The sequence below is a fragment of the Elephas maximus genome, chromosome 3, assembly GCF_024166365.1.
Source record: "Elephas maximus indicus isolate mEleMax1 chromosome 3, mEleMax1 primary haplotype, whole genome shotgun sequence".
NCBI lineage: Eukaryota > Metazoa > Chordata > Mammalia > Proboscidea > Elephantidae > Elephas > Elephas maximus.
In genome coordinates, this window is record NC_064821.1 from 39155678 (window position 1) to 39182935 (window position 27258).

At 54.7% G+C, this 27258-nt stretch overlaps 1 protein-coding gene across 4 annotated transcripts in view; it reads left to right on the plus strand.

Moving 5' to 3' along the window:
• The window catches only part of MAU2 (MAU2 sister chromatid cohesion factor), a 23824-nt gene extending 1561 nt beyond the window's left edge, over positions 1–22263 (plus strand). The window contains exons 2-19 of one of the 4 annotated variants that reach the window (XM_049877526.1): positions 8696–8713; positions 9021–9086; positions 9661–9774; positions 11073–11167; positions 12686–12713; positions 13020–13175; positions 14056–14202; positions 14270–14360; positions 14983–15086; positions 15324–15401; positions 15482–15547; positions 16887–16973; positions 17622–17671; positions 17806–17883; positions 18047–18158; positions 20315–20405; positions 20646–20773; positions 20880–22263. In XM_049877526.1, coding sequence (XP_049733483.1) covers positions 8696–8713; positions 9021–9086; positions 9661–9774; positions 11073–11167; positions 12686–12713; positions 13020–13175; positions 14056–14202; positions 14270–14360; positions 14983–15086; positions 15324–15401; positions 15482–15547; positions 16887–16973; positions 17622–17671; positions 17806–17883; positions 18047–18158; positions 20315–20405; positions 20646–20773; positions 20880–20954 — 1584 coding nt within the window. In that variant the 3' untranslated portion in view covers positions 20955–22263. The remainder of the gene's footprint in view (positions 1–8695; positions 8714–9020; positions 9087–9660; positions 9775–11072; positions 11168–12685; positions 12714–13019; positions 13176–14055; positions 14203–14269; positions 14361–14982; positions 15087–15323; positions 15402–15481; positions 15548–16886; positions 16974–17621; positions 17672–17805; positions 17884–18046; positions 18159–20314; positions 20406–20645; positions 20774–20879) is intronic. The other 3 variants (XM_049877527.1, XM_049877528.1, XM_049877529.1) reach the window with 3 other exon arrangements.
• Positions 22264–27258: the final 4995 nt, after the last annotated feature.

Below are 27258 nucleotides of genomic sequence, written 5' to 3' on the forward strand. Positions count from 1 at the left end.
AACCCATCCACTGCTGGCAGTGTGTTGTCTTTGGGAGGAGATAGTTGGAAGGGGACTTTAGTCACCACCTGACCCAACTTCCTTGTTTCAGGATTGAGGAAATTTGCAAACCCAGAGAGGTGAAGTGATTCACCCAGAGCTACACGGCAAGTGATTAACCAAACTGGGCCTAAACCTAGGCTTAAGGTCTCCAAGTTTCATGCCAAATACGTCAGTATGGTTTCTGTGTTAGTTGTCATTGAGTTGACTGACTCATGGCTACCCCATGTGTTTCAAAGTAGAACCATGCCCCATAGGGTTTTCAAGGCTATGATCTTTCAGAAGCAGATTGCCAGGACTTTCTTCTAAAGTGCCTCTGGATTAGTTTGTAGGTGAGTGCTTAACCGTTTGCATCCACCCAGTGACTCCTGAGGTAGTGATATAAGAACCATGAAAAAACTGGGCCAGTGTGAGGGAGCAGAGTTGACATGGGAGCTATTTTTGGTGGGGGCGGTGAGGGATCCACTATTTGTGGGAGTGACACTTGAGCAGAGGCCTGACTTGGTGAGGGGCATACCAGAGAGCCACTCAGGACATCTGCTGTGGATGGTGGCTGCAGGCGACCCACTGTGGAATGGGTGATGGCACCTGTCATTTTGGGGTCTCCCAGGGCTGTGATGAAACTGCCTTCAGGAATAGGGGCTGGAGGCTGTGACTGCCTGGCCCCCATCCAGCCCCTTCCATGAATGTGCTTGTTTTGAACACTCTACCTTCCTGGGTTAAAACAAATTCCACTGCTCCCATCTTGTGCCTCCTTGTGCTGGGTGGCCCTTTTCCAGCCCTGGTCACAGTCATCCATTTCATGCCCCAGCCCTGTCTGGAAGAAACAGTCATGCCTCAGTTGCTACCTTTGTACCGCTTGGCATTTGGACTCATAATTTAAGCCCTATCCCTGTGAGGTGCCTTCCTTGGTTCTATTGAACCCTGAGTCCTCGTGCCTCCTCACAAGCCACACTCCTCATCACACCTCACACTGGCTTTATGCCCGGACATCCCATTCTTCCCCTTGGATACATCCTCAGCTGGGAATTTGTCTAGATTCCAGCTAAGATGACATCGTCCTCCAGGCGATTTTCCTCCATCAACCGCTTCGTGATCCCCTTTGTGTTATAGCACCGGCGTGCTTCCTTCAGGCTTTATTCTTTATTACTGTGTGCATTTCCCCAAAATCAGGCCGCTATCAGCTCTTTTCCTTTCCTTTGTCAGAGCCACTCAACAGAATCATATGTCCTCCCTTCAGAAGTGCTTTGCTGGTTTCTAGTTCTGAGGAGCAAATGGCCAAAGAGATACCAGTTTTTTTGTTTTTTGTTTTTTCAGGGAACTGGCACAGAATTACAAAAAAAAATTTTTTTTTAAGGTAAATAATTCTTGAGGATCTTGAGACTCTTTTCTCCTTGACCATTTCCCTGCTCTTCACTGGACTAATTTTCTCTAACTTGTTACTTGTTGTTAGTTGCTGTTGAGTTGGCTCCGACTCATGGATATCCCATGCACAACAGAACAAAACATTGCCCAGTCCTGCACCACCTCCGCGAGCCTTGGTATGCTCAAGTTCATTGTTGCAGGCACTGTGTAGTTTGAGTGCCTTCCAACCTAGGATCTCATCTCCTAGCACTACATTGGACAGCGTTCTGTTGTACTCCATAAGGTTTCACTGGCTAATTTTTAGAAATAGATCTCCCGGCCTTCTTCCTAGTTTGTCTTAGTCTGGAAGCTCTGCTGAAACATGTCCACCATGGGTGACCCTCCTGGTGTTTGAAATACTGGTGGCACAGCTTCTAGCATCACAGCAACTTGCAAGCCACCACAGGACAACAGCCTGACTGATGGGCGGTAGTAACTTACTAGTATTATAGGTAAAACAGTTGACTGACCTCTGAACCGAGTACTATATTCAGCATCTTGTTATTTTCATAGTCTTTTGCTTTCTCTCTGGGAGACCCTGACGTCCTTGGTAATCATATTTTTACATCAGGTTAGTTCTTTTTTTTCCTTCCATTCTGCTTAAGTCAGTGTCTCTAAGAGCCTCTTCAACCACATTTGCCTGTCACAAGCTACTGGGAAGGAACATATAACATCCTGCCCATCTGTTTGATCAAGCCTCCTGAATTTGTAAAAAAGGGAGAGAGAAACTTCTGCTGAGTGTCCCCTCAGCCAGGGGACGTGTTTCTCCTCATCTGAGTCATGGTTACAGGTACCCCAGGACCCCCACCACTGCCACCACTGGTTCATTACTGGGTTGGCTGAGTATTCCTGCTCTATTACAGTGCACGTGAGCTGCTCATCTGAGAGCCTTCCAGCTCTGCTGTTGTTGGACAGCTACTTGGGTGTGTTGTCAGAACCCTGCTGTTCTGGGGCTTCTTGAGCCAGCAGTTCATGATGATGAGAGGCTACTTCTCCCATAAACCTCCTGGCTAGAGGGTCTGTAATCTGCTCTGCAGACCTGTCAGTGTGCCCTTTTTGTCAGTTCTTTCCTTATCATGTGTTCTTCTTGCTGTGTGCAGGCTCCTTGGTCCTGGGACATTTGTCTTGTTTTCATGCCTGCCTTTCAAGTGGGCGACCCCATCTGAGCCATTTGCATGTTTACTGTGGAATCGAGACACTATGCGCGTTTGGTTTAGTCCAGTTGTGCTGACTTCCCCTATATTGCGTGTTATCCTTCCCTTCACCGAAGATAATTCTTGTCTACTATCTAGTTAGTGAATTCCCCATTCCCTCCCTCCACACCCTCATAACCGTCAAAGAATGTTTTCTTCTGTGTTTAAACCTTTTCTTGAGTTCTTATAATAGTGGTCTCATACAATATTTGTCCTTTTGCAACTGAATAATTTCATTCAGCATAATGCCTTCCAGATTCCTCCACGTTATGAGATGTTTCACGGATTCATCATTCTTTATTGTGTAATATTCCATTGTGTGAATATACCATAATTCGTTTATCCATTCGCCCATCGATGGGCACGTAGGATGTTTCCAACTTTTTGCAATTGTGAACAGTGCAGTAATGAACATGGGCGTGCATATATCTATTCGCGTCATGGCTCTTATTTCTCTAGGATATGTTCCAAGGAGTGGGATTGCTAGATCAGATGGTACTTCTGTTTCTAGCTTTTTAAGGAAGCACCAAATCGATTTCCAAAGTGGTTGTACCATTTTACTTTCCTACCACCTTTATATAACTGTTCCAGTCTCTGTACAACCTCTCCATTTATTATTTTGTGTTTTTTGGATTAATGCTAGCCTTGTTGGGGTGAGATGGTATCTATTGCAGTTTTGATTTGCATTTCTCTAACGGCTAATGATAGTGAGCATTTCCTCATGTATCTGTTAACTGCCTGAATGTCTTCTTTGGTGAAGTGACTGTTTATATCCTTTGCCTTTTTTTTTTTTTTCTCTTTTTAATTATGCTTTAAGTGAAAGTTTACAAATCGAGTCAGTCTCTCATACAAAAACTTATATATACCTTGTTATGTACTCCTAGTTGCTCTCCCCCTAATGAGACAGCACACTCCTCTCCACCCTGTATTCCCAGTGTTCCTTCAGCCAGCTCCTGTCTTTCTCTGCCTTCTCATCTCACCTCTAGACAGTAGCTGCCCACATAGTCTCATGTGTCTACTTGAGCCAAGAAACTCAGTCCTCACCAGTATCATTTCCTGTCTTATAGTCCAGACCAATCTCTGTCTGAAGAATTGGCTTTGGGAATGGTTCCTGTCTTGGGATAACAGAAGGTCTAGGGACTGTGACCTACGGGATCCTACTAGTCTCAGTCAGACCATTAAGTCTGGTCTTTTTACGAGAATTTGAGGCTGCATCCCACTGTTCTTCTACTCCATCAAGGATTCTCTGTTGTGTTCCCTGTCAGGGCAGTCATCAGTTGTAGCCGGGCACCATCTAATTCTTCTGGTCTCAGGCTGATGTAGTCACTGGTTTATGTGGCCCTTTTTGTCTCTTGGGCTCATGATTACCTTGTGTCTTTAGCGTCCTTCATTCTCCTTTGCTCCAGGTGGGTTCAGACCAATCGATGCATCTTAGGTGGCCACTTGCTAGCGTTTAAGACCCCAGATGCCACTCACCAAAGTGGGATGCAGAATGTTTTCTTAATAGATTTTATTATGCCAATGGACTTAAATGTCCCTGAAACCATGGTCCCTAGACCCTAGCCCCTGCCACTCTGGCCTTGAAAGTGTTCGGTTGTATTCAGGAAACTTCTTTGTTTTTGGTTTAGTCCAGTTCTGCTGACCTCTCCTGTTTTGTGTGTTATCTTTCCCTTCACCTAAAATAGTTCTTGTCTATTACCTAAGTAGTGAATACCCCTCTCCCTCCCTCCACATCCTCATAACCATCAAAAAATATTTGCTTAAGCTATTTCTTGAGTTCTTATAATAGTGATCTCATACAATATTTGTCCTTTTGCAACTAATTACACTCAGGATGATTCCGTCCAGATTCCTCCATGTTATGAAATGTTTCGCGGATTTGTCATTGTTCTTTATCATTGCATAGTATTCCATCGTGTGAATATACCATAATTTGTTTATCCATTCGTCCGTTGATGGGCATCTAAGTTGTTTCCAACTTTTTGCTATTGTGAACGGTGCAGCAGTGAACATGGGTGTGCATATATCTATTCGTGTGAAGGCTCTTATTTTTCTAGGATACGTTCCAAGGAGCGGGACTGCTGGATTGTTTGCTACTTCTGTTTCTAGCTTTTTAAGGAAGTGCCAAATCAATTTCCAAAGTGGTTTATCATTTTACATTCCCACCAGCTGTATATAACTGTTCCAGTCGCTGTATAACCTCTCCAGCATTTATTATTTTTATGTTTTTTGGATTAATGCTAGGTAGTCTTGTTGGGGAAACCCTGGTGGCATAGTGGTTAAGTGCTACAGCTGCCAACCAAAGGGCCGGCAGTTTGAATCTACCAGGCGCTCCTCGGAAGCTCTATGGGGCAGTTCTACTCTGTCCTGTAGGGTCGCTATGAGTCGGAATCAACTCGACAGCACTGGGTTTGGTTTTTTGGTTTTGGTCTGTGTATCTGTTGTTGTACCAGTACCGGGCTGTTCTGTTTTTAAAATCAGGTAGTGTAAGTCCTCCCACTTTGTTCTTCTTTTTCAGTAATGGTTTACTTACCCGGGGCCTCTTGCATTTCCATATGAAGTTGGTGATTTGTTTCTCCATCTCATTAAAAAATGTCATTGGAATTTGGATTGAGATCGCATGGTATCTGTAGATTGCTTTAAGTAGAGCTGACATTTTCACAATGTTGAGTCTTCCTATCCACGAGCAAGGTATGTTTTTCTACTTATGTAGGTCTCTTGGTTTCTTACAGTAGTGCTTTGTAGTTTTCTTCATATAGGTCTTTTACGTCTCTGGTTAGATTTATTCCTAAGTGTCTTATTTTCTTGGGGGATATTCTAAATGATATCGATTTGGTGATTTTCTCTTCGAAGTTCTCTTTGTGGGTGTAGAAGAATCCAACTGACTTTTGTATGTTTGTACCTTGTAACGTGATACTTTGCTGAACTCTTCCATTAGTTCTAGTAGTTTTCTTGTAGATTCTTTGCGGGTTTTCTGTGTATAAGATCATATCATCTGCAAATAGGGACAGTTTTAATTCTTCCTAACCAATTTGGATGCTTGCTATTTTTTTTTCTTAACTAATTGCTCTGACTAGGACTTCCAGCACAATGTTGAATAAGAGGTGATAAAGGGCTTTCTCTTCTGGTTTCGGTTCTTAACGCGAACGCGTTCAGACTCTCTCCGTTTAGGATGATGTTGGCTTTGTATGAATCCCTTTTATTATGTTGAGGAATTTTCCTTCTATTCCTATTTTTCTGAGAGTTTTTTTTTTTTTATCATGAATGGGTGCTGGACTTTGTCAAATTCCTTTTTTGCATTAATTGATAAGATCATGTGGTTCTTGTCTTTTATTTATGTGATGGGTTACATTGATTGTTTCTCTAATGTTGAACTCCCCTTTTCCTTCTTAAGGCTCGAGAAGCCAACGCTGAGATACCCCACTCAGCACAGGCAGACAGCATCCTTCCTCCTTCAGGGTCCTTGAAGGTCAGAGTGTTTTCTTGGAGCGAAGATCCTGCTTCCTCCAGCTTTCAGTTCCACCTTTCTCATGCTTGCCCTCCTAACCCTTGGACTTGGGCATGTGAGGCCTATTAACCTCTATGCCCCTCCCCAGGTGCCCGTTCTCCCTGTTCCAGCCTGAGAATAGCTTTGGTGTCACCGAGACCTTCCTGCTGTGTAGGGTACCACATCATATACCTATGAGGTAGCCCACTTCCCACTCACTGGGGGCCCCACGTAGCCCCCAGCAAGCCAGAGAGAGGCGAGCAGGCTCAGACCCCTGGAGCCCATGCCCCCAAAAGCTAGGCGACCATCTAGGGGCATCCCAATCAATTGCCATTTCATATGCAGTTTTGTTGCCAAAAACCTGATTTTTAAAAAAGCCACCTTGGTTTCAAGGTACTAGCAGCCTTGAGACATGCTTAGCCTAAGCCCAACAGTCATGAGGGTGCTGCCCTGGCCCTCCCATGCCCTGGGAGGCCAGGGTCACCTGTGCACGCCCTAAGAGTCCTAAGGGGATTGTGGTCCCCTGTGCGTACCCTGAGAGACCAGAGGGGACCAGGATCACCTGTCATGCCCTGACAGTTCCGAGAGGCTTGGGCCATCTATGCATGCCCTAAGGAGCTCATGGTCACCTGTCATATGAGGCCTTCTGGAAGGTTGGGCCTTGGGACTTGAGTGAGTCACTCCCAGTCTTGTCCAGGGTCATTAAGGGCCTCTCCCTTCATAAGAGACAATTCTTCCACCATATTCCAGGAAGTGAGGGGGCTGCCAGGAAGGAGGAGGCTGGTCACCAGCAGACACGTCTGCTCAGAAGAAGTGTCCGTGGGTCAGGAGGGAGCCAGGCTCCACTGATGTCTACCAAGTAGGTGTTGGCCTCTCAGAGCCTCAGGAGGAAAAGGAACACAAAGCTATTGCGACAAGGAGAACTCTGCCGGCCCTCATAGGCTGGAGCTCTGTGGGCACAGGCAAAGCTTCATAAGGAGGAGGGTACAGCTATACTCCTGAGGCCGCAGAGGCAGAGCTCATCCTCTGAAGCCCACCATCATCACCGTCTACAGCTCTGTGCTGGGCACGGGTTCCCTGCTGGCCACAGACCTGAAGTGAAAGTTCCCTTTGTCTCTTTACATATGTCTGTGGGGGTAGCATCAGCTACATAGCTGCACCCTTGGTGTCCCCAGGCCTGGCTTCGGCGTTAGCTATATGGCCGGACTGAAGGTGTCCCCAGGACTGGCTCCACGGGCCATGAGTGGGTAGGTCTGTGACAGCCCATCTCATCCCTGCGCTGGGCTCAGGGCAACTTAGAGCCAGCTCTGGTGTAGGAGGTGCTTTCTCATGTGCCTTGGGCTCTCTCTTCACTTTGTGCTCTAACGGGCACCTATCAGGACTGTCCTTCCCAAAGGAGGCCCCTCTAGCTTCCCTCTCTAGCCACAGCCCCCTCCAGGATGCAGTCTCTGCCTCCTCCTCTCTCCCATGCACACTCTTGCCACAGCCACCTGGAGTCTCCTTCTCACCTGGCCCCACCCCCACCCCAGGGGGGCTGGACAGACTCCAGGGGTGGTGTTGGGGGGTCTGACCCAAAGCCAGGGGTACGAGCCATGGTGAGACCTGTTGGCCTCCCAGGCCCAACCCCCAGTGCCAACACCTCGCCATTTGCACACAGGTCTCTTATCTCTTGGGGCCTTCTCACCATGTCTTTGCTACTTGGCTCCCCACACACAGTTACTCATGCTCCCTTCAGACGCTGGGATGGTTGGTTCTTTCCTTCGTCTCTGTGTCCACCTTCCAGCAATGCCAGGGCTCTTGTTGGGTGAGGGGTTGGCAGACATGAGGTGGGCAAGGTGCGGGGCTTGATTGCCCGCGCAGCACAGCCGTGTGCACACGTGGAATCCTCTCTGGCGCACAGGTCCCTCAGGTGGAGCAGGAGTTGTCCAGAGAGATGGTGTGGGGAGCGCAGGCCTTGGTGATTCCCTCCCCCCACCCCACCCCACCCCCACCCCACCCCAGGCTGCTGACTGGCACCCTGTGGCTGTGATGCTCTTCCCTCCTCAGGACTCTGCCCACACTGCTCCTGCTAGCAACTCCTCCCTCCCCTTTTCAGGCCCCCTCAGCACACCCTCCCAGCTGTCACTAGTTGCTTGTATGTGTCTGAGGAGGCCTGTCTGTAGCACACACTTAGGGAAATTAGAGTGCAAAGACTGGGCCAGACCAACCTCGGAATTCCTTCTCACCTGCAGCTGTCTGTACTGGCCCCTTGCTCAGGCAGCAGCCCCAGCAGGCAAGGGGTGGGTGCCCGGTAGACAGGAAGCCCCCTCTCTGACCGTCAGCCCCTCCCCTGGTGTCAGGGAGGCAAATATTCATCCTCACCCCCTGAGGTGTCACCTGAATGGTCTGTAGCTTCAGTTTCAGCCCCTGAGTAGGAAGGAAGTGTGCCCTCGTGGGCAGAGCCAACACCCTTGCTTCCCCAGAGCACCTCGGTGCCTCTGGTGGCAGCAAAGCCTGCGTCCACCTCAGAATGGAGCCAGGCTAGGCACTGGCAGCTTGGCTGAGAACTAATCCTTTTTTCCTTTTCTTTCAGTGGTTGATATCACAGCAAGTATCCTTTTCTTGTTTGGGTACGAGAATATCTTGTACACCTGGGTCTACCAGACAATGCATGCATGCTTGAAGGCCTTGTCCACCAGGCCACCCAGAGCCTCCTGGCCAGCCCAAGGCTGCCCATTAAGGCCGGTGGTATCCCCGCAGCTGGTTCAGCTTCTGGCTGTCGCAAGCCCCAGACACCAACGCACATGTAGACTCTGAGTTCAGAGCCCCAGCAGTGCAGGTCACCTCACAGGGACCCCATGTTGTGCTCTCTATACCAGCGTCTGCACAGCTTGCTGTTCCTTAACCAGACCTCACAGGTCCCACAGTTCGAGGACGTCAAGTTTGAAGCAGCAAGCCTGTTGTCTGAATTGTACTGTCAGGAGGTAAGAATGTGCTAAGGTTTCCAGAACCAAAGCATTTCTCTCCCGCAGTAGGGAAGGCCCAGCAGCAAGCCAGAGCTCTCAAGACCATTTTAAGACCTGAGGGTACCTCACACAAGGGTCTGGGAAGCTGTCTGCCAAAGTTCACAGCCCGAAGGCTACTTCCTGTGCCTTCTCAACCTGGTTCCTGGTTTCAGCTGTAGCTGAAAGTTGCCTGCCTTCCTTCAAACAAGAACACGCGGGGTGGCTTAGGTGGTAGAAGGGGTGCGGGACTCCTTGCTCCTGGCCAGCACCTCTGTGGTTGGCACCTCTGTGTTCAAGGAGTGAGAACAATGGGACCTGTCACCTGATTTGACTATTCACAATTTTGAACTGAAATCAGTGAAGTTGGATGAGAAGTTACTTTAAGAGTGATACAAAAACTTCCCAGCCAGTGATTCTAGTAACATCTCTCTCTCTCTTTTGATGAAGTAAACTGGCAGCCCAGGGGCCACTGATGAGCACGCAGTGGCGGCTGCTGGGCCTTGGAAGCTGTGTGAGGGAACTGGGCTGGCCAAACTCCAGTCTTTCCTTTCAGAATTCTGTGGACGCAGCAAAGCCCCTCCTGCGGAAAGCGATCCAGATCTCACAGCAGACACCGTACTGGCACTGCCGCCTGCTTTTCCAGCTCGCTGTGAGTGCTGGGGCCAGGGTATGTGGGGGCTGGGGCACGTGGGGATCAGGGGGACAGGACCATGGCGCTGGGCCTGAGGACAGAGCCCCCAGCCTCCATCCTTGGGCACAGAGCTCTGTGGCACTCAGGCAGCTGTCCAAGGGCTACAGCAAGCTCTGTGGTTGCTGGGCTCTTCACGTCCCTCCCTCCTGGCCATTCCGTGAGGCCTGGGCTCACTCTCTGGGCATCTTCTCTGGAGCTGTGTGTTTTAAGAGCTGCACTGATGCTCCACCTCGGTGAGACTGAGACTCCTGGAGCCCCACGGAGCTGCAGGTGGAGCTGACAGCATTCCAAAGTGCTGGACCTCCAGGACTGCCAGGAGGGGACCAGTGACCAGGGAGGAAGGGCATGTGCACAAAGTGAGGGGTGGGCTGTCCTGGCCTGGCTCTGCCGCGCTCTGCATGGTCTCCCTTGGGCACCCGTTTCTGGTGGCCTGCAACCCCTCTGCCACCCCCACTAGAAACCCTCAGGCGCTCCCCCTACCCTCAACCCAGCTAGCCCTCCGTGACAGCCCTGACACCTGCCTATTACCTCAGCTAGTAGACCCTGAGCTGGGAGGCCCCCACAGGGGGGCCCCTCACCCCACCAGGTCTGGCTTCTTGGGTTCTGATGGGCTCCCAAGGCCACTCCTACACTGTGTCCCACTCCCAGCTCTGGTTATGTCCAGGCCTGCCTTGGGTCTGCGCCCACAGCACCTCACCCGATTTTCCCACGCTCCTTTGTGCCGAGTGCAAGAGGAGCACTGGGCTGCAGGGTAAGCTGCCTGCTGAAGGCCGTGCTGTTGGTGAGTGCCGGGGGGCATTCGGCCATACCACTGCCCACCCTGTCCACCTCCAGTCCCCACCATGGCTACAACCCTGCTCTACTGCAGGAAGCAGGCATGGGCGTCCTTTTGCCCTCAGCCTGGAAGGATGACGTTGACCCTGAGGACTCCCTTCTTGTGGGCCCAGGATGCCCTGGGGTGCCACTGCTTCTCTGGCTGTGGTGAGTAACTGACTCCCACAGTGACCCTGAGGGGCACACAACTGTGTGCATGCACCACTGGCCCTGTGCAGCCTTGGGTGTGGTGATGTACACTGTAGGCAACCAGAGTTCTGGGCCAAAAGCAGCACTGAGGAGACCATTTGATTAGTACCGCTCAGAACTGATGCTGAGGAGGTTTGTTGAGACGCAGGGGGTTCCAGCTTCTCGCTGACAGAGCAGTTAGCTCATGGCTGTCAGGTGTTCTGTGTGAAGCAGAGCTCCTGGGAGCCAAAGTTTCCACCATCTACTTTCAGCAACTGCACACACTGGAGAAGGACCTAGTGTCGGCCTGTGACCTGCTGGGCGTGGGGGCTGAGTACGCCCGCGTGGTGGGGTCCGAGTACACACGGTACGCACCCCCTGCTCTTCCTCCTCACTCCTGGAAGACAGACAGATGGAACTTCAGTGTGAGGAGATGAGAGGCATGCAGATGGACATTGCTCAGGGCCTTCCGCCTGTAGATTCTTGGAGTAGACGAGTTTGATGTGGGCTCTGAGGGTGAGGCATGGCTGGTGTGCCTCACGTGCTGGGACCTACAATGTTTCTAGCGTTTCTAACTAAATGACATGCAAACAGTGTGCCGTGCTGCCTGCCTCGTCACGCAGATGTGTCCATGGTACGAGCAGGGTCTGGGATGTGCAGCCCCAGTGGCTTCACAAGTTCCTGTAAATAATGTCAGGACACTGCGCAGGGGATACCACAGGGCTTTTGCATACAGGCAGGAGGAAGAGGGAGAATGTTCCCATTGTGCACAGAACTGCTCAGGCCGTCTAGAAGTTGGTGGCCCTGGTAAGGGGGAAGGGTCAGGGTTTGGAGGCCGGCTGGCATTTACTGTGCACACTCTGTGAGGGCCTCCTACCTGTGTCTTTCCCTCAAACAGGAAAGTCCTCTGAGGTGAGCAGCTCAAGCGGTGCTGTCTTAATTCTGTGTGCACCAGGGTTCTGGGTGGGGGTCTATGTAAGTAAAGGTGGGACAGAGACTCCCCAGGGCCTATGGGCCTTCCTCCCTGAGTGCAGTGCCCTGGAAGCTGGCCTGTCAGTGGAGCACAGACAACATGGGTCTCTGCATCCTTCCCCAAGCAGCCCTCAATAGCCTGAGCCCTGAGCCTCTGGACGTGCTGGGTGTGGGTTGGAGCTTCGTCATCCTCTGTGAGCCGCTCTCTGTGTGTAGGATGAACACCCTGCAAAGTGGCCCTGGGATGAGGAAAGGCTCAGAGAGGTGCAGCCACCTGCCCAAGAACACAGTGGCCAGCAGAGCCAGTCAGCATACAGCCCAGAGTAAACAGGATGGGGGGCCTACCTGCAGCACAACTGCCTGAATTCCACTAAGGCACTGAAGCACCTGTATAGCTTGGGGAGGCAGGGCTGCCCACCCCTATTATTGCTATTGTTTTCCAAACTTCCCTTGATGTGCTTTTGTGTTACCGTGTCTGTTACTGGTGGAAGTGGTGCACGTTCACATGGAAAGTACAAGGAGGGTTAAAAGGGACAACAGAAGATGTCTCCCCAGCCTAACCACCTGAGGACAGAGGTAGTGGGCAGTGTGATGGCTGCTGGCCTGGCAGGGCCTCACAGGTCATCTCGTAGTTCCCAGAAGACCCTGAGTGGAACCAGGGCCAGTCACAGGCAGGAAAGGGGGGCATAGGAGGCTGCGGGATGGTGAGGGTGGAGCCCACGGGAAGGGCCTAACTGTGCAAAGAAAGCAAATAAAAACAGGACAAAACCCAGGAGTCCTGTAGACAATGTCAGCCTCCTTGGTGAACAGTGGGATCTGTTGCCACTTGTGAGGTTCCAGTGTACGTTGGGGGCATGGTGGTCCTAGGAGGCCATGTCCTCCTGGGACCTGACTCCCTCCCTCTCTCTTCCAGGGCACTGTTCCTGCTCAGCAAAGGGATGGTAAGTGAGTCTGGGCACAGCTTGCAGGTATGGCTGACAACACGGAGGTGAGGGCAAGGTCCCTGGGCCCTGCCCAGGTACAGAGTTGAGGTTCAGGTTCTAGGGGGTGGTTGTGCAGGGGAAGGAGCGGGCCTTGGAACCTATGGGCCCAGTTCTATCTAGTTTTGCTCCCAAGCCCATGATCTGGGCAGTATGTCCTCCTCTCTGAGCTCCACCTGTACCTTGGGGACTTGGGGCTGCAGAGCCCTGCTGTGGTGGCATGGCACCCTCCCCACATGGGGCCCCAGGACATGTGCGTTCCCCCAGCTGCTCCTGATGGAGCGGAAGCTGCAGGAGGTCCACCCGCTGCTGACGCTGTGTGGGCAGATCGTCGAGAACTGGCAGGGGAACCCCATCCAGAAGGAGTCACTGCGGGTCTTCTTCCTGGTGCTGCAAGTGACCCACTACTTGGACGCTGGGCAGGTGTGTGCTGCCTCAAGCGTGGGGCCGGGCTGCTCCATAGAGGGGTATACACCAAGGTGTGTCTTCAGCATTAATGTCTGCTGGCTCCCCTGTCCACCCTGGGGTCTTGGCACATGCTGCACCCTGCTGGATCACTTTGCTTGTCAGAGATGTGTCTGTCGTCTGGGCTCCCCTATGCTCAGCCATGCTCACTCTGTCATCTTTTCCTTGTCTGTCTGGTGACAACTGTAGGTTCAGGGTAGGGGTTGGTGTGGTCAGTGAGCCCAAGTCCAAGCCATTGTCCTCTGTGTGGTTGTGAAAGGTGCATTCTTAGCACTTTGACCATGTGAGTGGCTGCCCACCTATGGGCCAGCCATATGCGTGCCCCTCCCCCAGGGATGTGCCCTGCCCCCATGGCTTAAGGCCATGTGTTGTCCCTCATGGGTGCTGTGGACTATGGGCCCTCAGACGAGGACTCCTGCACAAACCACGTCACCTGCAGGAGTCTGGGTCTAGAGGCCTCTTCCTACCACTGAGACTAACCCCCAGCTCCTGGCCAAGGTTCGCATGGGCTCTGTGGGGATGCTTCTCCCAGGCTTCTGTGTCATGCCATGGCCTGGCTGGGCAGCAGGTGTGTTCCTGCCAGGCTGACCCACCTGGACCCGGGGGTTCCTGCAGGACATAGGACACAGCAAAGGAGGGCAGGGGACTCCTGGGAAGAGGGAAGGGGAGCCAGGGAGGGAAGGCAGGTCTGAGGAGCATCACGTGCCTGCTGAGAGGCACTAGTTAGGGGGCTCAGCAGGGCAGTGGGCTGGCAGCTCAGATGTGGGGGTTCCGGTGTGCCAGGCTCAGAATCACACGTCTCAGCTTTAGGCTCAGGTGTGCCCTGTCCCTCGCCCAGGTGAAGAGCGTGAAGCCGTGCCTAAAGCAGCTGCAGCAATGCATCCAGACCATCTCCACACTGCACGATGATGAGATCCTACCCAGCAACCCTGCCGACCTCTTCCACTGGCTGCCCAAGGAGCACATGTGCGTGCTCGTCTACCTGGTGAGTGCCGCCCAGCCTGCGGGCACAGATGCACAGGCCCCCATGACGCCACCTGCTCTTGTCGCAGGTGACCGTGATGCACTCCATGCAGGCTGGCTACCTGGAGAAGGCGCAGAAGTACACAGACAAGGCCCTCATGCAGCTGGAGAAGCTCAAGAGTGAGTCAGCAGCATACGGGCGCCTTGGAGGTGTCCCAGCCGTGTGTGCCCGTGGGGGCCAGGTGGGGCGGCACCTGAGGGGGCACCGGGCATCCCTGCTCAGTGGGGTGAGTGGGCTCCTCTAGAGCAGGCAGCAGTCGCTTTTGCTGTTTACTGCTAGCATCGTGAAATTGGCGGGGTCCAAGCTGAGGCCAGGGTCTCTGCAAGTTGGGGCTCTTACAGACTCCTCAGCTCCCTAATGCCGTCCTGTGGAAACTGAGGACCCATGCTGCCACGGGGCCCTATGGACACCGTCCTCCAGTCTCCCAGGGTCTCCACTGCTGCCTGCACCCCCAGCCACCTCTCTGACTGGACCTTGTGTCCTGAGCACTGGGCAGGAGTGAGGGAGCACCCACCAGGACCCCACATGTTCCCTGGACATGGGGATGTGGTTCCTCCTTGGTGGCCGTTGTCATGGGGTTTGAGTCAGGAGTGGGGTAGGGGCAGGAGAGCTGCATGAGCAGGGTCTGCAGGCGGGATACGGGGCAGGGGTGTCCAGGCCCACCAGCCCCCATGCCCTCCCCGTGATCACCCCTGTGCCCACCCCACACTCACCTCGTGCCGCCGGCTTCTCTCCTCCCAGTGCTCGACTGCAGCCCTATCCTGTCCTCCTTCCAAGTGATCCTGCTGGAGCACATCATCATGTGCCGGCTCGTCACAGGGCACAAGGCCACTGCTCTGCAGGAGGTGGGCTGGGGAGGGGGTGGGGGGCGGGCCTGGCCTTAGGGCATCACCTGGGAAATTGGACAGGTCACGCCCTGTGGACATATTGACTGAGGAGTCTTAGAGAGGCTGACAGCCCTGTCGCCAGAACTTGCATGCTCAGGGTGGGGGTCGTCTGACAACAGCCCTCCACCCCACTCCTTCTGAGCAGGCGAGTACGGGGAAGGCCAGCCCATGTGATGCCACTGCCCCTCCCCCCAGATCTCCCAGGTCTGCCAGCTGTGCCAGCAGTCCCCGCGGCTCTTCTCCAACCACGCAGCACAGCTGCACACGCTGCTGGTGAGTGCAGCCACCCGCCCTGCTCTGGCGAAATCTAGAACATCCATGGCTGCATTCTGACATGCAACCCTCCCTTCCAGGGCCTGTACTGCGTCTCAGTGAATTGTATGGACAATGCAGAGGCCCAGTTCACCACAGCCCTGCGGGTAAGGGGCGGGCAAGGGTGACGGCAGTAATGGTACTGGGATCATCCATGCCATGCCGTGGGAGGCATGGCAGATTCGTGGGTTTGGCCTAATGCTGGTTGTGGCAGGAACACACTGTTCTCCTGGGACTTCCTGTGGAGGGGCCCATGCTGCTTCTGTGTGTACCAGAAATGGCTCAAATTCCTTATTCCTTTTGGGACGGGGCTTGGACATGCTGGCAGTGATGCCCAGTACTTAAGGGCATGGTGGTATGGGACATGACCAGGGAGGCAGATGTGGTGGGACCCCAGTGCAACTGTACAGACAGGCCAGGCTCTACCAGGGCTGCCTGCTCAGCCCCCAGACCTGCCTGCTGGTGTAGTCTGTTGCTTAGCTGGAAGCCTGGGTCCTCTCAGTGGGCTTGGGGCACCTGCCTAAAGCTATCCCATGACGAGGGTCGGAGCTGGAGCTCAACCAGGTCTGCCCAACCCCACACCAGCCACACAACCCAGGGGCAGCAAGGGCTCCTGGGTTTGCTCGTGTGAGGGGGGTTCCCTCCCACCACAAAACCGCCTCCTGGGGAGTGACTGAGCTAACACCACCGAGGCACTGTCCACTTGTGCCCTAACGTCTGGACCAAGTGTTGTGGCTAGGCCCATCAAGAGGCCTGACTGTCTGCCTCTTGCACGTCTCAGGGCCCCTTCACCCATGTTCCTCTGCGTGGCCAGGTGCTGCCATCCCCACCACTGGCCAGGGTGGTGGTGGGGGCTTTAGGCCCTGTACTGCAGGTAGCACAGCCAACGTGGGCACCCCCCCACGACCCCTCCTTTTGTGCTCCTCCCCCCTAGTGGATTTGCACTGCCTTCCCTGGCCGAATCAGAACCCTCCGCACCCGCCCTGCCCTCAGCTCCTGGGCCAGGTGGTGACCATTCCCTGACCCTCAGTCTTCGGTGGGTTTGTCCCACCCATCCTGGCCATGCCTGCAGCTCCCAGGTGCCTCATGACCATTCCCTGCTTTCCTTTCTCTGCTCCCACAAATGGCTGTGCCTGCTCTCATCACACCGCCCCCTTCTCCACCAAGACCCCCCACGGTGTGCACCCCAGGGCCCCCACGCCACACAGAGAGGTGTGACGGGCAGCACCTCTGCAGGTCTGTCAGGAGGTGGCGCAGCCAGGGAAAGAACCCCCCGGGACCATCAGAGAAGCCTGTCCGGATGGGGAGATAAGGCGGCTGGTTTTGCTGGGTGTCTCATTTTCCAGACGCAGCTGGTGGCTTTATGATGAGAAGTGAGCACTGTGTTGTTGTGGGTTCAGAGGCTTGGCTCTAGTGTGGCCAGCCTGACACTACGTCTCCCTCCAGCTCACCAACCACCAGGAGCTGTGGGCCTTCATTGTCACCAACCTGGCGAGTGTGTACATCCGGGAAGGAAACAGGCACCAAGAGGTAGTAGGTGACATGCTTCGTGTTTGCTGCCTCTCGACCTCCTGTGTAGGCTGTCCCGGCATAGCAGGCTCAGCAAAGCCCAGGCATTGGGCATGAGGGCAGCCTCCAGGTGGGAGGAGCCCCACCGAAGACAGTGCCATGTCCACCCAGGGCTGCTGCTGTATTTCAGGGAGTTGTCAAGGCTACAGGGCCTCAGTGCTCAGGGCAGGGAGCACCCTGGGCCTAGGCTGGACAATGGCCGTGATGCCCGGCCCTGAGGTCCCCCCTCCAGGAAAACCAGATGCCACCTACCACCTGTAGCCCTCTATCTGGGACTGACTCTCCTGTCTGACACCTAGGCATCCAGTCCATAGAGGCTGACCCCTTGTGGACCCCTCTTCACTTTCATCCCCCAACCCCCCATTCGGCAGCCAGAGGAGTCCCAAACCACCAGTCACACCACCCCCGTCAGCCTCTGGGGCTCATTGTCCCTTCTAGCTAGAACCCCAACCTCAACAGACAGGCCCCTGGTCCCACTTGCTCTTTTGGGCACACAGTTTCCTGTTTCGGATCCACCACGTGGGTGCCACACCACTGGGTAACCTGTCAGGTCTTGGGCAGAACACATCACATTCAGAATTGCCACACCCTGACTGGCTTTTCCACCCCTAGCTGTACAGTCTGCTGGAGAGGATCAACCCGGACCACAGCTTCCCCGTCAGGTACGTCACAGCTTCCTGCCCTGTGCTCTTGGGGCTGAGTGTATGGGGCACCCCCTTCTGGACCACTGGGGGGCTGCAGTCCCCTGACCCATGCCCTAGAACAGGTCTGACTCTCTGCTTTCCCTCCTCCCCAGCTCCCACTGCCTCCGGGCAGCTGCCTTCTACGTACGTGGGCTATTCTCCTTCTTCCAGGGACGCTACAATGAGGCCAAGTGAGTGTCACATCTCTGTTGCCCCCCCCCCCCATTATGTCCCCTTTCCCACCCCACAGGCTGCCCCAGCCTCAGGGCCCCATCGCATCTGCCGGGGGCTTGGGGCCTCAAGGCCGCTGGGAAGGGGTCCTGGAGGAGGCTAAGCATCTGTCCCCTTGCGTAGACGGTTCCTGCGGGAAACTCTGAAGATGTCCAACGCAGAGGACCTGAACCGGCTGACAGCCTGCTCCCTGGTGCTGCTGGGGCACATCTTCTATGTGCTGGGGAACCACAGGGTAAGTGGCTGCTGGGCTGCAGCATACCCTCAGGGGTTTCCCCCAAATCCCCCATGATAATCCCGCCTTGAGGAGTCTCCCCCAAGCTGCTCCTGACTCCTGTCTTCCTACAGGGGGCACAGGCAGGCAGGGGTCCAAGTGCAGAGTAGCTGGGACCCTGTGGCCCCAGCAAACTCAGTTTTGAATCCTAACCTGGTACCAGTACATCTTCGCCCCTCCCCCCACATCCTGCTCAGCAGAGGCCAGTGACGGTGGGTAGGACCACCTGTATCATTTTCAGGTTTTTTTTTTTTTACTCTGCCCCAGGATGCCGTTTCCTCTACCCCGGCTGAAGTCACAGTGAACCAGTAAAGTAGCCAGAACGGGAAAAAGTCAGGTTGAAGTGCTGTTAGAAACTTAGTCTTCTTAGAGAACGAGGGCAGGGTACCTATAGCATAGCAACCATATCTCTTGCTCTAGGATTTTAAGCACAATCCGAAGCAATGCTACCCCACTCAAAGATGGCAGTCACCCAAGCTGCTTTGAAGTGTGTTGCTCTCCTGCAGTCCTGCCAGTAATCCAAATTCATGCATCAGACTCCTGAAAGGGCTCACTACGCCTCTTCCAGGTTTCCCATTCCAGGGCTTCAACTGTAATTTTTCCTATTCCGCTGCATTGGCCATGACTGAACCAATTCAAACTGGCTCAAAGCCCTCGTTTCTGAACTGTCACACTAGAACCACCCCATGTCCCTGCCCCTAAACCAGCAGGTCTCCGGGAGTCCCATGTCCAGGTCCCAGTTGAAGTGTCTTTGGTCATCTGCTCAGTCATTCCTCTACTTCATGGGCCTTGGGTTTGTTAAAGAAAACATTGCAGCATTTCCCATTGCATGAAGTGCCATACCTGTTACCGAAACCCGGGGAGCAGAAGAGACAAAGCCCCCCATCCCCACGTAGGTGTGGGGTGGGCTCTGTCCTGGGTTTGGGGCCCATGTGGTTCTGTCCCTCCTTTCTCTGTTTGAAAGCTGCTTTATGCCCTGTCCTGTGAGGTTTCCTGGGACAGATCCCTCAGGGCACACATCCCTGAGCACAGAGAGGACCCTTCATCCCTGCCTGGGACTCCCCCTCCCTTCGACTTCCGGACAGCAGGACCCCTGTGCCACATCCTGGGTCTACATGAGCCTGGGCCTCCCCACACTCCTCTGTGTGCTGAGTCTTGGTGATGTTTAAAAAAAACTGTACAACTAGGAGCCAGCCTAGGGGGGACACATGAAGTTGTTGGTTTTGTGTCTCTAATGACGACGTGTCTCCCTGTGAAGCCGTGGTTATCCTGAAGCTGGGGCAGAGGAGTTTGAAAGGTTGTATCTCTACGTGATGAGTTCCCAAGCTGTGGGGCTTCAGTGTGTGGGGTTCTTCAAGCATCTCCCTGGACTCATCATCCCTGGGCCAGGGACAGGGGTTAGAGAGCGTCGTGGTCGCTGGCCAGGTGACCTGGGCGATACAGAGCCCCTCCCAGTCTGGGGCTCCAAGGACAGCCTATGCAGGGCCTCGTGGGGGAGGTGGAGGCTTCTGGGAGCAGGAGAGCTGAGCACCTACCCCTGCCCCTGCCCCAAGGGGGCCCTCAGGCACTGGGCCAGGAGTGGATCCACCTTCCCTGGTGCCTCCCTGGCTACGGAGTCTGCAGTGGTCTCTTCTGAGAGTTGCTACACACGGGGGTGGCCCCACTGAGGAGCTCCCATGTGAGATAGGATGTCTCATCCGGCCTGTTTCCTCATCGAACCTGCAAGCAGGCTCCAAGTCCCCATGGTGCTTGTTGAAGTACAGGTTCTGCTCCTCCCAGCCCTGCTGGCCCCAGGACCCCTGTATCTCCATTTCTGCCTTACTCCTGATCAGGGCCCAGAGCTGACTCGCCAATGCCTGTGTCAGAGGCACCGAATCACCCAGGCTCTGAGGGGGGCTGTGAAGGAGGCACCGCGGGAGCAAGGAGCGCGAGTGGCTTATGCTCCCTCAGTGGTCGTGGAGTGCTTCAGAGAGGACCGTTTAGGGTGGGCTCTGAAATAGGAATAGAAGTTTGCTGGCAGCAGCAGGAGGACACAGCCCAGGCTGGGCTCAGTGGGCATGTCCCAGGCTGCCTCCACCTCTGGCCCACTCAGCTCCCTCACCACTCTGGGTTGACAGGAGAGTAACAACATGGTAGTGCCCGCCATGCAGCTGGCCAGCAAGATCCCGGACATGTCGGTGCAGCTGTGGTCATCAGCTCTGCTCAGAGGTGAGTATGGCAGCGGCCCCTCCTCCCGGCCCTGCCCAGGGTACAGGGCTGCTGGGCAGAACCCATGGGGATGACCTCCCCAGGGGTGACATGCTGGGGGTGGGGCAACGTGCCTGGATCAGGTGGCGGGGGGGGTGACATTGCTTAGGAGATGATGTGTTGGGGTGGGGGGTGACGTGTCTGGGAGGTGATGTGCCCAGGGAGTGATGAGCTGGGGGTGTGTGACATGCCCACCCCCAGACCTGAACAAAGCCTGTGGGAACGCCATGGATGCACACGAGGCCGCCCAGATGCACCAGAACTTCTCACAGCAGCTACTCCAGGACCACATCGAGGCCTGCAGCCTCCCTGAGCACAACCTCATCACGGTATGGGTGGGGGTCATGGGAGCCCTCAGGAAGTTCCTGGGTCATCTGACTGGACGTGGGGGGTAGGACCTGCAGGCCCTCACTTGTGTGCCTCCCCCACCTGCAGTGGACGGACGGCCCACCCCCTGTGCAGTTCCAGGCCCAGAATGGACCGAACACCAGCCTGGCCAGCCTTCTGTGAGGATGGTCCTAGGATGGCCCTGATGCAACCGTGCTGGCCCAGAGTTGCTCTTCCCAGGTGCAGCGTGGGCGCCATCTTCTGTTTGGGGCCAGGCCACATGCGCCTTGCTGGAAGGACAGACGAAAACTCGCTGCCCACCATGGGGCCATGGTGTGTCTCAGGTCGGAGCCACCCTGGTAGTGGACGCTGAACACATTCCCCTTCTCTACGTCGGGTGAAGCCCACCAGGAAGCAGGGCTGGCATGGGCACGGCCCTGTGTACCAGGCAGTAACCTCCACTTTGACAGCAGGGACCTTGCAGTTTGTGCAGGCAGCACCTGGAGCCGTGGCTTCAGCTCAGAATGGAAATTTGGAGGGAAGAAGTGACAACTCATAGAGGGGACAGGTGCATGTCCACTGCAACGCTCGTCCCGGCCTCTCTGTATGCACCTGATGGCCGTGGCCACTGCCCAGGGGCCCTCCAGGGACTCGCATTTCCAAACACCGGCAGCTTCATGTTCGGGGGGTGCACGTATATAGATGCGTGTGTGTGCGCATGGGTGTGCAAGCATGTGGGCTAGGAACATGGAACTGGAGCAGGGCTTCCAGCCTGGAATGAGAGGCCTTTCCTCCAGCAGCTCTGTGGTCTCTTCCCTCACCCTACCAGGTCTCCCACAGTTGGTCACAGGCACTGTGCTGGCCTCAGACAACTGGCCCGTCGTACACCCTGTCTGGTGGTCTGGGAGGCACACCACCAGGCATTGGTAACCAGGCTAGGCAGCCGTACCATGTTCCTAGCACCCTCAGCACACAGGGCAGGCAGTCTGGCTCACTGGCTTCCTCACTGGGGTCTCATCACCTGTGCTTTCAGGCTGCTGTTCGGAGGATCCATCTGTGCCAAGAACGTGGGGACCTCCCTAGTCTGTGTTCTGGTCTGGGGGCCTGACCGTGCCTTAGCCTTGCAGGGACCCTGTCCTTGCATCAACTTGGGTTGCCTCAGGAGCCCCTGGTATGTCTTCCTCCCAAGCCTTGTCCTCTGCCCAGCCCCAGTGGAGCGGAGCCCATTGAGGGAGCCCCGGGCCCCTCCGTCCCCTGGCCAGGCCCAGCCACATGTTTGGCTCCTTGGCCCCACATCTGCCTGGTCACATTGTGCATCATGTTCGTCTGCATATTTATTAAGGCTTTCTCTGCTGGTAGGGCGTTTGTGTTAGGGTTATTGGAGGAAGAACCTCACGGCTTAACACCTGCTTGGTGTTTGCTTTTAGCGACCGCCCTGTTGTCTATGTATATGTGAAGCTAAGTAAGTTTACAGTAAAAATCCAGTACCCGATATTTAATGTTCACTCTTTATGGAAGCCAAACCGTATGTGTGCACTTGTGTGTGTGCGTATTCTTGTTTGTGCACTTGTGTGCCTGTGCATGTGTGTACACGATCTTTGACCCTTCCTTCACAGCAGCATCTTCGATGACATAAAGCTTTTGATTACTACTTGAGTCCACATGTAAGGGCGGTGAATTTCAGGACGTTGACCAGACTTTGGCGCCACCGTGCGGCCGGACGCGTGTTTGACCGCTCCTGCGCTCCCAGGGTCCGTCTTGTCCTTGGGTCCCAGGATCCGTCAGCCTACCCCCAGGGAACAGGCAAAGGACCCGGAACTGCTGCGCCGCATGGATGGCTCCTTGGTTTCGTTGTCTGTTTCGTTAAGAGTTTTAATAATGAGCGTGTTTGGTGTAATGTCTTTTCACGAGGTTGGAATATTTTGATTTTAGCAGCCTGTAACTTCAGCTGGTGCTTTTAATCAGGAAAAGAACTAGATACAGAACACTGTTCATAAGCGTAACCGTACAGCACAGCCCCGCCTGTGAGTCTCCTGTGTATCCAAAGTAAAGTAACTTGGCAGGAGCTTCGTGTTTTTGTGCTTGTGCCTTACCCCTCCCGCGTCGAGGACTATGCTGAGCCAGGGCCCCGACGGGGCTGGGCAAGTGAGGGGGCACGCAGGAGGAGGAAAAGGACACATGTGGGAGGGGCCACACAGGGAAGGGTGCATGGGGAAGGGGATATGTGAGAGCGAAGAAACAGGAAAGGGGCCACGTGGGGGAGGGGACGTGCCGGGGAGGGGGCGTGGGAGAAAAAGGATACACGACGGAGGGGGGGCGTATGGGGGAGGGGACGCACGGGTAGACCCTCGCAGGCGAGAGTGCAGGGAAGGTCCTGAGGCTGGGGGGATGAGGGGGCGGCCGCAGCAGCACCGTGATGCCGAGGAGAGGACAGAGAAGATGCATGTGGGGGGGCGGGGAGGACCGGGATCCATGTGTGCACGTGGCCGAGGCGGCCGGAGTGGGCGGGGCTGGGCGTCGAAACTCCGCGGGAGGTCGGAGCCGGCCTCACCCACTGGGTCTCAGGGGGTCTGTCAAGCGGACGTCAGTTTCGGGTGAGGCCAACGTGTGCAGGGTCCTGAGGCGCGGTCAGGCCTTGCGGATTCCTTCCAGGGGGACCTGCGGCACTGACGGCCCGGCAGGGGCGGGGCAGCCGGAGTAGAGAGGGCTTCAGCCGGACTGGGCCGTCGGCGGATCAGGAGCGGGAGCGGGATCGCCATAGTTCTAGACGCCCCATCTCACCGCGGTTCCGCCGAGTCCACCTACAGCCCCTCCTTCAGCCTCCTCCACCCTCCCAATCAACGCCGAGTACACGTCCCCGTGCCAGTCTTGGGGTTCCAGAACATTCCACCCTCGCTCCCGCCGTCCCTGCCGGGGACGCTTGGCACCCTGTCACCTCTGACCCCGCTCCAGCCCCGAGCGGGCGGCCTCACGGGACAATGGGGCCTGGGGGCTTGTTTGCGGAGCGCTTCCAGAGAAGGATCGCATGTACCGTGGGCTCTGAGTGTCACTGCGGAGGCTCTAGAGTCTGTGCCCCTGACGGAGCGAAACCAAGGACTGCGGGGTCCCGCGGACACACACACTGGTGTAGGGGGCTGGATGGGGGCCCACGGTGACTGGAAAGCCGTTTCACGAGAGGAGACTGCCGTGCCTTGCACAGGTTTGTGTATACCCAACGGCGCCCCCCACCCCCAGAGCTGCCGCTGGACGCTGATGGCTGAGGGGCGAGGAGTTAGGCGGTGTCGGGTCGGGGTCCCCGCGCTCGATGGGTTCCCCAGGGAGCAGGGTGGCGCGCCCGAGTCGCTCTGCCCTCGGCCGCCAGGGGGCGCGCTGGCTCCGGGAGCCGAGCGGGCAGCCGGTGTAGGGACGTTGGAGACCTTCCTACGAGGTCCTCCAAGGGTCAGACACCCACTGAGCGCCCCCAGTGTGCTGTGTTGGGGACACAGCAGGGACCGAAAGGCACAAAGTCCTGCCCTCAGGAGTGGATGACTCCCAGAGCCCCAGACAGGATCAAGGGCAGGGACAGGCTGAGCGTCCACCCCACCTCCCACAGAGCTGGCCTCCTACCGATAAGTACATGGAAACCCCGGGTCACCCCAGATCTAAGCACTGCCCCCTCCCCACCAAAACACTCAGGCCACATTACCAGAAACCGAATTTGGGCCTGGGGGTGCATCACTGGGTGTGTGGCTGGTGTGAGTGGTGGTGACCCTGTGTGCCTTGGGAGGTTCGTTGACCAGAGGTGGTGTATGTGTGACACAGGTGGTGTCAGCTCCAGGCATGCGAACACCACATGGAGCAGTGGTTTCACCCTGGCATCTCAAGCCTGGGGTCCTGCCCCAGCCCAGTGCTTCTTCCAGAGCCACCCCCCAGAAAAGGGGGCCCCATTCCTTCAAGAAGCTCTTCTTGCCTCCAGAAGTTTCCTCTGTCCTCAGGTACCACAGGAGGAAGTCCTGGGGTTTCTTTCTGTCTCTGCCCCACCCCCTGTCTGTCTCTCTCAGCACCTAACTCTTGTCAGACCAGAGCCCCTCCCTGGGTGTGTCCTGGGTGTGGGGACCCCCAGGCCAGGGCTGGGTTGGCTTTAAATGAAGAGAGATGCCTGCATCCTGGTCCAGTCTCCCTTGGTGAGACATCCAGGTCATGGCCACATGACTGTCCCTAGAACCTTCCAACCGCTTTATACCACACCTCAGAGCTCATTCTGCCATCCCCTACTCAGAAAAGCCATGATTTCTCCCAGAGAAAAGGGCCAGAACATGGTCCCAGCCACCCAAGAAGTCAACCGTCTGGCTCCACATTCAACTCCTCTTTCACAGGCAGCACAACACACATTTCTGAGGTAGGGAGTCGTCAAAATGGGACTCAGGGATCTTAGAAGGGTTGGTGTTGCCTGAAGTTGAAGGTCTTGACTGTTGCCTGAAGTTCAACACATCAACTTAGAACCAATGTGGAACCAATGCGGATCTTTGGAGCTGGTTCTTCTCTCTCTCCAAAACCTTACAAAGCCACCAGGTCACAGGGTTATGCTAAGTGGATTATTCAAAGTTGGGGCTGACATCAGCAAGGCCACCACATGGGAGATACTTGGAGTCTGGGAAATACTTATACTAAGTGTGTTCCTGTTGACCTGAAATTCAAATATAACTGGGTGTTCTGTGTTTTACTTGGTAAATATGGCCGCTCTAGATGCTCTATCCACACCCTGTCTGACAGTTTGTTGTACTGTAGTGGTTTGCATGTTACTTCCATGCTGGAAATTATACCATCAGTATTTCAAATACCAGCAGGATCACCCATGTAGACAGGTTTCAGCAGAGCAGCCAGGCCCTCAGAAGATACTGTTCGGTTGTGATCCACAGGGTTTTCATTAGCTGACTTTCAGAAGTCAGTCACCAGCATTTATTCCTAGACTATCTTAGTCTGGAAGCTCTGCTGAAACCTGTTCGGCATCCTAGCAACATGCAAGCCTCTACTGACAGACCCTGGTGGCTGGACATGAGGTAAAAAAAAAAAAAACTGGCTGGGAATCAAACCCAGGTCTCCAGCATGGGAGGTGAGAATTCTACCACTGAACTACCAGTGCCCTCATAGGCATTCTGCAGGGGACAGCAATCTTGAGCTAAAGGTGCTGGGCTCTCAGAAACATTCTAGAAGCTGGAGCCAAACCTCAAAAGATGGCCCTGTCGTGAGTCCCTGGTTAAGGTCTGCAATTTGCATGTGTTGGTAGAATATCACCACTAGAGGGCTTGCTTTTCGTTCAAAAGCTTGCAGAGCTTAGTAGCGTGTGTACTGAACTTGTCTGTGCTGCATACCTGGACCAGGGCCTCTCTGAAGGACAGGTAAGAACTGGTGACTGTGGCTTGTGGGTGAGTGTACAGTAGGCCTGAGAGACATCTCCCCCCCTGGTTGCTTCACCCACTGCTCTACCCCACCCTTGTGAAGAGTTCATTGAAAATTAGTATTCCAGTGAATGAGAGAACCCCTAAAAGGTGGATCATTCAAAGGAATCAATACAGTAAGATGGAGGTGCTCATTCTCGCTCCTCATTGCAAACCATCCCACCTGTGGGGAGGGATCAGTGTCGATGCCAACTGGACATGGTCCTATGTCTGGTGGACAGTCTCTCCCACCTCTCTCGGTCTGTGCTTTGGCAACAATCGAGGAGAAAGTTACTTAACAAGGGCCAGAGCCTTGGTGAGCATAAGGCACATGAGAGGTGGCGCAGTAGAAGGACCATTTGGCCCATCCAGCTCTGGGAAGCTGTTCCTATGGCCACTTCCTAGCACACTGGCCTGGAGGCCTCAACAGGGAGGCTGGGAGGCAGCTGGGCAGTGGGAATGGAAACATCCCCACCAAGACACATGTGTGACCCGCAGGGCATGGCCCATGAGTGCCCCAAGTTCCTTGATGACTCCTGAGTGCCCCCCAAGAGACGGGAGCATTAACACTGGGTCCCATGGCACCTGCTTGGCGACCACAGAGGGGCAGTGAATCTCTATAGCCTCCAACAGTCAAAGGCCTTGGGTGCTGCCTTAGCTCCATCGAGTCGCACCCTGGCTCGGCTCTCCTCATCTGGAAATATAGACAATGGACTAGATTTTTTTTTTTTTTCAACAAATGGGTTTTGTTCACAAGAATTTGGAGCTAGATGGTTGGTTGCATCAATTCAGCTGCTCAAGAAAGTCATGAAGAATGCTGATTCTCTTATTTTATTCTAAAATACATATGAAAGTAAAAATTGCCACTTTAACCATTTTTAAGTGTACAATTCAGTGACATTAGTTACCTTCACCATGATGTGCAACCATCCAACCAAACAAAACCCATTGCCACTGAGTCAATTCCAGCCCATAGCAACCCTATAGGACAGAGTAGAACTGTCCCATTGGGTTTCCAAGGCTGTAATCTTTACGGGAGCAGACCGCCACATCTTTCTCCTGCCAGTGGG